The sequence below is a fragment of the Thermobia domestica genome, chromosome 1, assembly GCF_964235325.1.
Source record: "Thermobia domestica chromosome 1, izTheDome1.hap1.1, whole genome shotgun sequence".
Classification (NCBI taxonomy): domain Eukaryota; kingdom Metazoa; phylum Arthropoda; class Insecta; order Zygentoma; family Lepismatidae; genus Thermobia; species Thermobia domestica.
Window position 1 is genome coordinate 120,150,190 of NC_137454.1, and position 15,463 is coordinate 120,165,652.

Below are 15,463 nucleotides of genomic sequence, written 5' to 3' on the forward strand. Positions count from 1 at the left end.
TGCAAAAAGAAAGAAAAGTATCAAGAACAATGCAACAACAACAAATTCGCAGCGCACACACCTGAGTACAACTGTTGCTGTTAGCGAGCCGAAAATATGGCATCGAAGCCACGTGCGCACTTTCGTGAGCCGAGGAATTGTTTGCGGGTCGAGTTAAAATTTGTTCAGAAATTGTATCATTGAGCTGATAAGTTCCTGACAAGAGACGTTTGTAACCCGAGGTACCACTGTAATCATTCGATGGTTAAAAAACAAACAAAAAAAAAAAAAACTGTGATGGTAAATTAAAGGCCTTGAACAGAGCAAAAATAATATTGTATTTAAATCCAAAATTTCTTATGGATGATTGAAAAAAAAAAGTTTATATCATGTTTCACTCATAATATGTTTTAAAAAAAAAAGAAAAAAATTAGTCCTCCAGTAACTGGGGAGCTATTTTAAGAATGAAATCAGTAAACTTATGTCCTTTAGGTCTTCTTGGCCCTAAACGTTTCTTTGTAACTTTTGGCTCAACCCACAGTTCGTGGCTAAAACCCTGAAATTCATCCCAGCATTTTCGACAGTTCTTCTTAATCCATTCTTGCTCCTGAAAACTTGGAATCCTGAAAAAATATTACATTATATTATTATTATTATTATTATTATTATTATTATTATTATTATTATTATTAGGGCTCCTACCAGACGTTCCTATTTAGTCGGGATAGTCCTTTCTTTTTGGACCTAGTCCCAAAATTTTTCAACTGAAGTCGGAACGCGAAAATGTCCCTATTTTTATTTAAATAGTCGTTATTTTATTTTACATAGTCTTACATGAAATAACTAAGAGAAATGTTCAAATATTACTAAGGAGCAAGTATTGTACAGGAACTGAGTTACGACAGAACACTAATTTCTCGGAAATTAGTACCATTGCGTCTCATCCCACTTTAAGCCTTGTACTTGTATAGCCCAAGTTTGACGCTAAAATAAATTGCTATAATTGCCTAATTTCCAATCACTCAGTTATAAAAACTCAGAAAATGTCTCGATTTCACGCTCTGAAAATAAGTTAGCCTTCTGCATAAAGGTACATTTTATTACGTTGATGCGAATGAAATGTCCTTTTTGACGTCTGGGTAGGAAAGTCATCTCAGCTCGGCAACATAAGGATGAATGAAGGTAACGACTCTAACTAAAATAATAATTAGTAAGCAAACAGGTTGAGCTACCCAGCAATCAGGAGGTAGGGCGTCGCAGTATCGTATGAAAGTACACAATGGAGAACACATAATTGCAAGTTATTTTTATTTATGATTTCAAACTGGGACCTTCTGCACTGTCAGCTGAAAAACAAAAAACTTTTAACAATGCATTTGGTCCAGGTATGGTGAATGAAGACACCATTCACGTTGGTTTGTAGAATTTCGTTCCGGTGACACATCCATCATTGCAAAATTAGCTCAGTTGGCACCGACCAACAACATGTTCAAATATGTTCCTCAGAAACACCGTTGAAGCAAGCAGACCCTCGGAAGAGTCCCATAACACTCTTGCTCTTGGAGAGGAGTTAGGCATACGCCATACCAACTATCGTTCGGCTGCTTCGGGCAATCAGTAAGGTGAAAATTTGGATCATAGGTGGCACATGAGTTAATACCGGACAACAAGAATCTTCTGGAAGTGTGCATTTTTTACTTAGTAATAATGGTATTGCTTTCATTAATTCTTAATACGTTGTTAGCAGTTTTTAAAAATTAACAAATTAAGAAAATTGTAGAACCTATTGCAGAGGCATTGTATGTAGGCAAAATTTCTCACATAATTTTCCTTATACGCAAAAGAAGGTTGGTTATGAGATATTCATGGGATGTCCAGCGCCGGATTTCCCAATAGGCCCGGTAGGCCCGGGCCTATGGGCGCAAGCTCCCAGGGGGCGCACAGCCGAGAGAAAAAAATTCAAAAATATCTAGAAATAAAAATTAATAGCCACAACTTAACATGTTTTTTGAACTGATTGAAAAAAATCAGGCTCATAAAGCATTCTGATTTTGAAGTTCATTGGAACAAATAATTGTTGGTAAAGTTCAACTATTTTTCAACATTATGCATCAACTTCGTTACAACATTGATCTCAAACACGGGAGAACTGGCTGTTTTTTTTTACTTATTTACTTATTTTTTTTACTACAGAGTTTTTTTTTTATTTATTTGCCCAAATGGCTAAATTGAACAAAACCAAAGTTATTCACCAATCTTTTGTTAATACATTAACGGTATTTTGTTAAGCCTAGAACCAAGTAAATTCCTCAAAAAACTTGCAATGATAAAATTGCATCGTGGAGTGGTGTTTAAGCAATTAACATATAGGCCTGATATAATTATTTAATAAAGGTTTTTAGGAAAGTAACTTTAACCAGACTAGGGGGCGAAAAAAATTATTGGGCCTAGGGGCGCCAAAATGTTAAATCCGGCCCTGGGGATGTCCTGTTTTCGCAAGTGGGCGTCCAGTAAGACTCCTACATAAGTATCTTCTTACACCTCGGAAACAAAGCTTTCTGTGAGATTCCTATGAATCAGTTCTGGGCTCTTTTGGGCATAATGAGACAAATTTTCGACATCCAAATTAGGCTTGGCTACAACACACAAGTTCAGGATATCTCGTTTCGAAAAGGCACGAAAGTACATCTCGAAAAGTACATCAGTGTCTATTGGAAGAATTGTCTCGTCTCATGGGCAACACTAATTCGAAGATTGTTTCGTGACAAGCACATCCTATTGAAAGCCAAAGAAAGTCTTATGGATACTCCATTATACTTAATCCTTTCGAAAGAGGTAGAACATTTGCAGAAGAGGAAATTAGAAGTTCGACACGTCAGGAACAATTCATATTTCTGTTATATTGGCCACCAAGACATTAACTATGCAGTTTATGATCATATAATTTACTGTTACAAAAAAAAAAAAAATCCTTGTTTTAAGGTATCTATGTAAAGAAGTGAATGAAAGAGTTAGTCCATTTTTGCATTTTTTGAACTTCTTGAACATATATTTAGCTGAAAATCCTACCCATGATCTCCAACTGGAAAGCAAACCAGAGAACATGAGCACCATAGGTGCACGTACAAGCTACTAAACGAGCGGAGAGATCTCAGAGATTCGTGCAAAGGTCTTCAGCAGGTGACCATCAGTACTGTTATAGGTAGGGAAAGTGTTTAAGTGTAGATATGTATACTCATGTCCATAATTATTGTCGCATGTCTATAAATATGTTGTTGTAGAAATATAATTTGATAAAGAATTCGCCTGGTATTTCTTACAATGTTAGTATGTGTATAATCGGCAAAGACATGTATGTAGCAAATTTCAAGTCAAAAGAGCAGTAAATAAGAGCAATAAAACGAAAATAAAATTTTCTTGCCCATTTAGCAACATTTTATTTCACTCATTCTAGCTTTCGTATTTATAATTCTTTTCCTATGAAATTTACCATAAATATACATTTTCTGATTATACACATAGTGTCAGTATTAAAAGTACCCTGCAAAATCATTATCAAATTATATTCTTGCAAGAAGATAGTTATAGATATGCGACAATCATTTTGGACATGAGTCCTGTAAAAAAATTGGACCAGCCAATATTCACGTTTGTGTTCTGTTTTTGCATAATGTTATTCAACACGGTATAGTGAAATCCTACAATATTATAATTGTTCGTAATAAATAGTTCATGGGAGTATCCAAAGAGTTTATATTGTTTGTGTATGAACAAATGTCCTAATTAAGAGGTAATAAGAAAACAATTGCGGAGAGTATTTATTTGGAGGTTATTATTTTATATATGCAGTACTGATGATTGTTTGTTTAGTGGTTAAAAATCTATATTTTAAAAGAAGTATTCACCATAACAATAATTTGAAACAATACCGGATTAATTATTATCTATCTACACTGTTAGGTCATTTACCTGGAGTATTATTACATTGTGTAAATCCTATAGATAAATGAAACATTGCCTTCATCAAAACTATTACAAGTACGTCGAATCCCATCACAGTTTTTTCAGCTACCTAGACAAATTTACAAACTCTTAATTCAGGTAAAATTGCACCGAAAATTGAGTCAACATAAGCTATCTTAACTCCCAACAGAAATACAACAAAGAACTATTCATACGAGAAGCTCACGTACTACTCTTCTCTTAGAATTGAGTAATTTTAAAATATTTTTGTTTAATTTCTGATCAATGTTCTGATTTTCTGCCTTATTTGTTGTTTAAGAAGTCCTTTAGTTTTGCGATAGATACTTACTCAAAAAGTTTATATTTTCTTATACGATTCTTTAAAAAATAATGATTGGTAATAATGCTTGCTTTACCTTATCATGTGACCGTCAACTGCGCTGACAACCGTTCCTCGTCGAGGATCAAAGAAACCATCCTCTGTATCGTAGCATCCTGGAGGAATCTTCCTCGGAGGCATTATATTCGTCATGTAAGACCTACCTGCTGGTTGTAAACCGTTCAACAACTCTTGATAGAACCTGTGAACATATCCAATACAACAATATAAGCAAAGCACCTAAGCAGTGGGCCTATATGACATTGTTAAATAAGTCTTCCCAAAAAGCTGGCGATATTAGGGTATAAAGCATAAGGGCCTTATGCAGAGTCGTGCTGACGTGTGATTAGTACTATACTAAAGATTTCGACTAACATATGTTTCCTGCTTTAGTCAGACCTTTAGTATGACGCTAATCATACGTCAAAACGACACTGGATACGGCAATAAATGTCTACTACAAGCATCGAGTTCCCTCGTGGCTATACGGTTAGCGTGCGTTTCATTAGCGCGAGAGCCGGCGTTCTATTACCGATGGGAGCACACGTGGTTCGAATCCCAGATTAAGCTCACGTTTCATCACATCGTTGCTGAAAAGGACTCTGAATTCTAATCAACAATATCAACCTACTAGAAATATGTCTAAATTAAGCAAGGATTGTTAAGGGAAAATACTAACTTCCACATTACAATCTAACTTAATCTTATTAATGTATTAATATATTCCCTTCAACAACTGACGTTGCCCATTTGAAACAAATAGGCTTATACCTGCAAGAATCAGTAGTTGATACAAAGAGGATTTAAGTTTCGATTGGTTGGTTAAGTTGGGTATTAGCCTCCCTTTTGCTGTGAGGCTATATGAGACGTGGACCTACAGCTAAACGTGAAATCTGAACCACATGATCTGCCGCCGGACATCGAACCCTGATCTTCCGCGGAGAAGGATTTGTGTTTCGAGATGAGTTTCCTTTACTACACAGAAGCATTGTTGGGACAAGACTACTGTAATGCAATGATAGCATATTTCATTTGTTATTGACTGATGAGGAGCAGGGGCGGAATGGTCCACCAGGTGATTGTCCTGCAGCTGAGTGGGCTAATATGATAATAATAGGAACAGTGTCTACTTATAAAAAAAAAATATTTGTTTCAAAATTTTACCTTAATCATTAATTCTAAATAGAGAATATCAACAGTGCAAGGTTGGCTTCGTAAAATTTTCTCATGGATATTTTTTTTAAAAAATAAAAGAAGCGGTACTTTGATAATCGGAAATGCTGTCAATTAATTTATTATCCTCTTTCCTATATTTTCCACCTTTTTTGCAGCAATTCAAAGAAGATAACTTTTCTATAAGGGATACGTTTATATTATTATTGTGCTTGATCATTTTTTGGGTCATCCGAAAAATAATATCTAGTAATCTCTACTTTGTCGGAAGACAGATTTCACATTCGAGTCCCGGGGAATGCATTGAACGTAGTGATTTGAGTCAAGACCTGTAGGTCTCGTCCATAGCAGCTGGTCGGCTGGGTTTGAACTTAAATAAAAATTGAAGTCAAACTGAACGTTTCTTAGTGTTACGAAACATACTAAATTATTAATTGTTCTAGAATGAAAAAACTATGAGTATGCATGAATAGATTACACTGGTCTGCAAATGAAACTTTTTTTCGCTACCACGAACGAAAATAGGTAATTCCTATAGATTTCGAGCTCCTGAGTTCGGATCCGTTTTTATCCAGGACGTACCAGTTTTCAGGGAGGAGGGAGGGGGTGTTTCAATACCCGCTTAAAGATGCTATTCTCCACCCATAATAATTTACACGTTATACTGTAATTTAAATATCAATATAAGTTATGCAGATAAAATTGCATAAAAAGTTAAAGTTTAACACTTACGTGTCACTTGGTTTTCCTACTCCTCTTGTAATTACTACAGGGTGTCTCATTCCAACAGAAGTCTGCCAACATATTCACACTCCATTTACATCTGTAGCGCCACTACATGGTAGCTATTTGCTGGTGAAACCTTTCCCCGTGTTCGTCAGAGACCTCCCCAAGCTGTACATTTCAGGGAAGAAGTCCAGGTGGCAATGCAGGAAGTGTAGCTTTAGGAGCATATTACATCCCATGTTACGAAATGAAGTAATTAACCTGCCCACAATGTCTTTGTAATCAGATGACTTATGATTCCCTAGAAAGCTACTGCACACTTCTCGAAAGGCCTTCCAAGCCTTACTTTCCACTTCATTAAGCTGAGAAGAAAATGTAGTATCCTTAAAAATTTCTTTGATTTGAGGTCCCGTAAAAACACCTTCTTTCACCTTGGCCTCGCTGAGTCTTGGGAATAGTTTTCTGAGTTGATTAAATGCTTTACCATCCCGGTTCAGGGCCTTGACGAAGACGTTCATGAGTCCTAATTTGATATGAAGGTGTGGTAAGAATATTTTCTCCGGATCCACAAGACGTTCATTAGCCACTTTCATCTCCCCTGAGACCAGTTGCTTCCTTGGCGGCCATTTTGTGATGATGTACTGATCTTTGGCTCGACTATCTCAATGACACAAGAAGCAGCAGTGCTTTGGGTAACCTCCCTGTAAACCGGTGAGTATGGCAATAACCTTAAGGACAGCGCATACAGACCACTGGAACTGTTCGTACTTTATTTTCTGCAATAGGTTTCACATGTTCTAGTATGTTTCTTTCATATGTACAGCATGAGCAATAGGGATGGCTGGCTTTTCATTGCCATTGTGTAGTAATACTGCCTTGAGACTTATCCTAGAGGAATCTACGAATAGCCTCCAATCTTCAGTGTTGTAGTTCAACTTCAGTTGTCCCATAAGCAATGGAATGTCACAGCAATACACCAAATCACCATCCTTTGTAAAATCAGGAACTAGGGTCACCTTTCTTTTCCTATACATCGATATATTCACATCTTGGTTTAGTAGATTCCATTGTTGAAGTCGTGATGCAAGCAACAGGGCATTAGACTTGGGAAAGTTTAAGTCTCTGATCAGATCATTCAGCTCTTCCTGACTTATCACATGTGGTTCATTAGTGTCAGGCACTGGAGCGTACTTGGGATCTGACTGTGTACTCGAAGATTGTGCAACATCATCACAAGCAGCAGGTTCTTCATCGGATGAAACACAGCACAGGATGTATGAGTGGTGGTACGGATACAGGCAAACATCATATTTCACAGGTCTCCTCGCGGAATCCAAGTTAGGATACTGTATTTTATGCTTCATGTTCTTTGGGAAAACTTTTATATTAGTCAGGCAGAAGTAACAGTCTGAAACATTATCACGGGGCTCGTGCCAAACCATAGGTACGGCGAAAGGCATCGATTTATGTGTACCTTTCAACCATCCTGTGAGAGTACGCGCACACGAGTTACAACTTTGTTTCGGAGCCCAAACGCGATCCTGGTCGCCGATTTTACACCCAAAGTACAGATGGTAGGCTGTCTTCAGGAATGGTGACAATGGCCTACTTTGTCCCTTGAAAATCACTTCCCCACATATGTAGCAGAATGAATCTGTCGAATTGTTGCAAGTTCTCGGCATGTTCGTTTAACACAAACGTCAATATTTCACGCAGAAATATTTTTCACCTACGGTGTACACAGACACATCGTAACACCACCTTCTACCACGAAGATCAACTCGAAACTGAAATATTTGTTTCACGCGACAACGTGGTGTATGTCTTGGTGCCTTTTTTCAACAACCTGTCTGTCGTCTATACAAGAGGGAGCCGACGAATGATCGCAAGTTGATTACGAAACCTTTCTCCGTCAATAACACCTAGGTTTTTTAGTGTATGTAGTGTGGAAAGACAATAAATCTTTGCAACCTAAGGGGAGGGGGTACGTTTCCAGGGGGTAGTGAGCTAGAGAAAAGAATGTTCCTGGGATATAGCCTAGTAACAGTTCTTGGATTTAGATAAAAATTCAGACTTATGCACTCCAAACACGGGAAACACATATTAAATACGAAAAATACGACTTTCTGTCAATTATGGAAACAGCACCCCGCCAGAGAAAAAAGTTACGTGCTGGAACTTTTTCGATGAGATATTCGTAATCAGCGTCTCGAAATCTATCCGGTACACTCTTTCACTCTCGTGGGAAGATTTTCATGCCGACCATTGTTATTGAAAGAGCTCGGGCCACAATTTTCTGAAATTTGGTTTATGAACTTTTCCGTTCTCTAGTTGTATAGCAAGTGTCGAAGGTGTTAATGGTGTTAAGAGCAGATAGCAACAGTGTAAAAGCAACATTGATTTATAGGTTCAGCGCAGGAAAATTGTCCTGGATTTATAATAAATAGTTTTTCTACCCCAAAGCTGCACAAAATGACTTTGGTCTTTCCTATAATCATCGAGTCGTATATAAGCAGCTTGGACGAATATAATGATAAGCGCCACTTTCGATGGAATTTAGCTATTAGGTAGAAGAGGTGATAGAATCACAGAAGAGTGCGTAGGTAGTTTTATTAGCTGGAGAAGGCACAGAAAACTTGTTTGGTATGTCTCATTGCATTAAATTGCATGGGAATGGTCAACTTTTTTTTTCAGTTTATTCGAAAGTTAGAAAATGTGACATATCATTATGTTCGCCCGAGTCACTTATATATAAAAAGGGCCAGACACCATTTAATCCATGAAGACAAAAAAAGTTGCTGTATCTTGCTATCATTAGTTCCTTTCAAAATGTCATGATAACTGAATAGAACTATCTTCTTTTGAGTTGTGGAAGAGTTTAGTTCTCAAACCGAGAGACCGGTATGAAATGTTTTCATTACTTCCTGTCTAAACATCTATACTTTACTAGAAATAGATGAAAACATAAATACAAAAAAAAAAAAAAAAAAAAAAAAAAAACATTTAAGCAGAGAAGAGTTTTTAACAACTATGGAAACTAATTGGCGGATGGGTGTGTAAAGTGCGTTAAGTCACTTCGGAGTGTTTCGGAGAAGTCGTATTTGAGGGTTCAGACATAAATCCAAAATCCTGTTTTGGGAAAATTATTAGCTGTTGTAGCTCTTCATGTTAATAAGACTGTTTTTTAGGGTTAATGTCTGAAACCCGAAACCGGATTTTGGATTTATATCTGACTAGCAGCGTTCACCCCGCTTCGCTGCGGTCACCCCGGAACGCAATAAACTTTGTTACTTAGATAATTTTTACTTTTTCGCTTTCAAATTGCAGTAAATGTTAACATTATAGCGCCTGTCATTTATGTTAACCCGCCGAGTGACACGGTCATGCGGGTTGCATATAAATACGTTTATTTTTACCTATGATGAACTAATAACAAAGGATTTGTACGTATGGACACTTGAATGGTCAATTATCTCAAGACACTGGTAATTAAAAATTAAAGTGATATGATAAAAACCATCTAGGGTCCAAATCCTAATAACCCCCCAAAAATAAAAGAAATTGGTTCAGCCGTATTAGCGTGATGAGCTAACAAAGGATTTGTGCGTTCTCTTTTATAATATAGATCTTTCAAATGCGATTTCTGCAGAACACTGATTTTTGACTTAACAAACCTTACACACCCACCCGCCAATTGTTAACACCATAAAAATGTTACAAACCAAAATGAAAATTACTTTTTACTTTTCCAAATGAAAATACTCACATTCTGACGCACAGGTTGCGCAAACCTTTCTGCTGCATTCCAAATACATAGGCAGAGAATACTTGATATATTTGTATGCAGTCTTTGTTTGACATAGAGATACTTGCTACATGCTTTTTTTTTCTTTTAATCATTTTATCTGAAGGAACTTCTTAGGGATGAGCTTGTTAATTATCTTTATTGATAGTCTTTCTTATGACTTCTTTGACATCATTTATTTATTTATTTATTAAATAGAGCACAACAGGATAGATTCCAAGTACAGTGTTCGGACTATACATAATTCTTACTACAGTAAAAGTATAATATTCCCAATAATGTGTTGATTACCAATATTAGTTGTTTACTTATTTGACGTATTGCTTCATTATATCTATAACATATCTCTTAAATGTTCGAATGTTGTTTGTATATACATCAATTTTTGGACATAATTTGACTGTGTTATTGTTACTATCGGTGACTTAGTCATTATGTCAATGCGTGACTTGTTGATACTAAAGAAATTGTGATTCATGTTCCGTGTTTTAGTCGACGGAACTGATATACTTAAGCTGGATACAATTTCTGGACAATCGACTTTCGAATGCAAAATATTATATACATATAAAAGAGTATTTGCAAGTCTTCTTTGTTCCAATGTTAATATGTTATAGTTACTAGACAGGATAGAGGAGCTAAATTTATTTGGGTAAAAACCTGTGTCCTTAATAAAGGTAAAAATCTCAGAAATTTAGCTCGAATTTTTTCGAGCATGAACTTATCTTTATTGGTTTGAGGATCCCAAATTGTGCACGCATATTCAAGCTTTGAGCGTACGTACGTATAGTATAATGATTTCAAAGTATTGATATTTTCGAAATCTTTACCTAATCTTATGACTAGGCCTAGATTGCGAAATGCCTCGTTGGTAATATGTTCAATATGTACACTGAACTTAATTTCGGATCAAAGTGCACGCCTAGGTCTTTGACTACATCTTTCCTAAATAGTGGCTGTTCATTAATTACATACTCAAATGTAATACAGGACTGTCTTCTGGTATATGACATTACACTACATTTGTTAGCATTTAGTTCAATATAATTATTTTTACACCAACTGCTTATGTGATGCAGATCCGCTTGCAACAGTTCACAATCTTGAACTGAGTTAACGTCCATATAGATTTTGAGATCATCAGCAAATAGTAACTTATGTTATTTGCTTATATGGTCCGGTATGTCGTTGATATAAATTAGAAATAAGAGAGGTCCTAAGTTCGACCCCTGAGGTACGCCTGAGCTTAGCGAGAATGTAAATGATTGTTTGATCTGTACACGACGAATTGTTTACGGTTTGTTAGATAGGATGGAAAGAATTTTACAAGATGTTGAGAAAAATTTAGGTGTCCGAATTAAGTTAGTAGGGTTTGGCGATGTACTTTGTCGAACGCTTTCATAAAATCAGTGTATACAACATCTACTTGTTTGCCATTATCAAGGGTAGTAGAGATAAAGTTTGTTATCAACGTCAAGTTTGTTACCGTTGATCTTTGTGTAAGAAAGCCATGCTGGTATTCAGAGATAGCGGTTCTAGTATGAGTCATTATTCGTTCAAACAGAATGGTTTCAAACACCTTGAAGCATGACGATGATATAGCAATAGGCCTGTGGTCTTCTATTGTTTTACAAGTCTGAGTTTTAGGAATGGGGCAGATTTGTGATGTTTTCCAAATGTCGGGGTAAATGCCTCCTTTTAGCGATAAGTTGAACAAAATAATCAAGGGGTAGATAAAGATCTCTTCGCATCCTTTTAATATATAGCTCGGTGCAGTATCAGGACCCAACGTTCTTTTTGGCTTCAATTTTTTAATGGCTGTTCTAACCTCGTCACATGTTTTTTTTTTTCAATATGTAGCATGTCTAGGAGATTGTTGGTGTTGTGTTCTACCACAGGTGGCGTGCTGTATGAGTGGTTTTCCCCGAACACAGACTTAAAAAATGCTGCTAAGGAGTCAGCAATGTCCTTGTTACTGTGCAATTCTTTATCGCTAAATGTTAATGCTTTGTTGCGCAATTGTTTCTTTTTTGAACTAATAAAACTCCAAAGCCTGCTGGGGTCAGAGCGTAGTAGGATTTCATTGTTTTTATATAATTTGAGTACTCTAATTTTACTTGGCTTTTTATGTCCCTACGCAAACTACTGAAGTGTTTATATAAAATGCCATATTCACCTGTCCCTTTAATTCTTTTGAGTTTGCGATGATACATTCCTTTGATATTGATCATTTTGAGATAAGTTCTGGATGGAAAGTCTATTCCTTACATAGGGCTGAATCAGTTCTACGGCCAATTTTTCACAAATTCAAATCTTGATACTATAGGTGAATCCATGTAGCTGACAAGGTACATTCGCGAAGTGTCCTCTCGGGATTCGTGTAAAATTGATTCAACTGCGAAGTTATCCGAGATCCAATATGTATTGTAATGATTTTAACGGCCCATACATAATCTGCATATTTATGGGCATTCATATTTCCGAAATTCAATCATACACTATAACGCTCGGACACAAAATTGCTTTTAGTTTCTTTAGATGTAACTGGACATGAACGTGGGCATATGCAAAACAAATTGAATCAAATACTGCTTCTCTGATACATGTTGCTCACCCGGCCGCCATCTTCGATTCAACTTTCGGTTTTTAGAATGGGAATATATGCAAGTGATACATCAAATTCATGTACAATTTCCTCGGAAATTCACTGGTGTAGTAAATTTTACCGTACCTTGTACCGTTTGGAAGGCATTGCATGTTAAATTCCTCCAGGCACTTCGCGAATAAACATTGCAGAGTAATATCAGTTACGTTACGTTTTTGATATTGACAAATCAAAACAATTTCTAACTGGAAAAATACTGTAGGTATAAACAAACTCTTTATAACATTGATGTCATAATCTCATTACATTTCTGTGAGTGATTGTTATTACTTTCATGTTATACTGTAACAAGGAAGTATTGTATGACGCTCAAAATGACTCATGTAAATACAGATTAGTGATGAGCAAATGCAAGACCAAGACCAAGACCGGGGTGGTCTTGGTCTTGGTCTTGGTCTTGCACATCCAGTCTTGGTCTTGGTCTTGCACTGGAATCCTCGGTCTTGGTCTTGGTCTTGGTCTTGCATGCAAGAGTCTTGCAAGTCTTGCACTTAAGAAATCTCAAGCTTTTTATAGGTAAGTTTTAGTCTGGATATAATGCATAATAAACTCTACAATGCGCCAATAGCAACGGAAATACAGTGTATGTTTCTAAATGTAATATAGGTTAACTTGGTGTAAGTATGATGATAGTGTACAACATAGGTGTTGTCCTCTATTTTTTAATGGGTGCCTACGCTTCACTACTTATAAGATATGCCTAAATCACAACGTTTCGTAATCTGTTTATATTTTTTAACAGATCCAACACTCCACTGGTTCCCAAACTGGGGAGGCTACCCCTGAGACGCATGAAAGAAAATCAAGACGGCACATATTATTGAAATACCATGAATTGCGAAATTATTTTTACACTCTAAAGGCGTCAGCTGTTTCTTTTCAACCACGATTAGCTAATCCTTGAATTAATCAAACTTCCAATTAAATATCGAGATTTTGTTTTACTGATTCAAATATGTACTCTATGGTGCATAAACATTGACATTACGCAAAATCGATTTAAAAAAATTGCAGGCATTAGAAATGTGGGCATGGAGAAAAAAAAGGGAAAGAATTAGCTGTGTTGAACGTAAAACGAATCAGAAGGTTTTCGAAATACATATTAGCAGTAGGGGACAAAAAGAAGAATTTTAGATATTGTTAAGAGGAGAAAGAAGAACTGGTTAGGATATTGGCTGAGGAGGAACTGTATTATGAGGGACTTGCTTAAGGGTATTGCGGAAGAAAAGAGAGGGAGGGAGCGAAAGAGACTGTAGTTGAAGGAAGGTATTAAAACAGAAAATTGCTACGGCAAGACGAAGACACTAGCTGAGGAGCACCGAACATCCAACCTTCTCAGTTGCAGCAAGTAACCTGCCAATAATGGCAGAATAGCTATGATGATGATGATGACATGTTTAGTAACACTGACCAAAACAAAGAGAGAGAAAATTAAAATAATAATTATTATAGTCAAACCTCTTAATATTTTAGAATAATTTGAGTAAAAACTGAAAATGACTCAACTGTCTATGTCTTGTATAAACTCAATTTATATGAATATCTTCGATCTGTATTAGAAATACAAAATAACGGCATCAAACTCCAAGTTATTTGAAGTCTCACTTGTGAATATGAATTACTAGCATCAATTACCCCTTCGTTGAGTTAAACTAATAATAATAATAATAATAATAATAATAATAATAATAATAATAATAATAATAATAATAATAATAATAATAATAATAATAATAATAATATATTTCGTTAGTCAGTAATCGCTCTCTGATATCGATCATTTTCGATTATTTTTATATTTCTCTCCCCTCGTTCTCCCCAAGTTATGGGGCTGAATTTGGATTTAAACGGCATCAGAAGTGTCACTGTTCGTCTCAGACACGCCGAAAACTATGGATTCGGCACTAATATCGGTCATTTTCAATAAACTTATATATATCCTCCTCCCCCATGTTGCGAGGCACGGCATCGGAAGTGTCATTGTTCATCCGAATGACCTCGATAACCATGAGTTCGACATTGATAATGGTCATTTTCGATAATTTTTACATATCTCCTTCTTCCTTCAAGTTGCGGTGTTGAATTGGCATTTAAACGGGATAGGAAGTATCACTGTTCACTTTAGCGACGCCGAAAACTATGGATTCGACAATAATATTTGATCATTTTTATCATTATTATATATCTCCCTCTACCCCAAGTTACGAGGCTGAATTTGGTCGTAAACGGTATCGGAAGGTCAGTATTTAACTCAGCGACCTCATTTTCGATCATTTTTATATCTCTTCCCTTCCCTCCGCTAAGCTACGGGGCTCAATTTGAATTTAAACAGCATCGGAATTGTCACTGTTTAGCTCAGCGACCCCCAAAACTATAGATTTTATTTTAATATCGGTCATTTTGAGTCATTTTTAAATATCTCTCTCCTCCCCGCCCCTAAGTTGCATTGTCAAAGTGACATGACAAAACCATCTCAGGTACGATCCTCATCTATGTTGAAAATGAGATCGAGTTCAGTCGGGTGGTTCAAGAGTTATTAAATTTTATTTATTTTTGTACATTTTCCATTCCCTTTCCCTCCCCTACGTTCTATCGTCAAAGTGATTTGATAAAAACCACAACCTCATCTATGTTGAAAATTTTATTGAGATCGATCGGCTGGATCAAGAGTGATGAAGTCACAATGACAGTCACTTATGTATATATATATATATATATATATATATATATATATATATATATATATATATATATATATATATATATATATATA

General features: G+C 36.1%; 1 protein-coding gene across 1 annotated transcript in view; it reads right to left on the reverse strand.

The window, feature by feature from the left end:
* Nucleotides 1-346: 346 nt before the first annotated feature.
* Nucleotides 347-15,463, reverse strand: part of LOC145688434 (uncharacterized) — a 104,862-nt gene continuing 89,745 nt past the window's right edge. Inside the window, exons 3-4 of the mRNA XM_081762666.1 lie at nt 4,359-4,523; nt 347-602 (exon numbers count right to left, since the gene is read on the reverse strand). Of these exons, the coding sequence (XP_081618792.1) occupies nt 410-602; nt 4,359-4,523 (358 nt within the window). The 3' untranslated portion in view covers nt 347-409. The remainder of the gene's footprint in view (nt 603-4,358; nt 4,524-15,463) is intronic.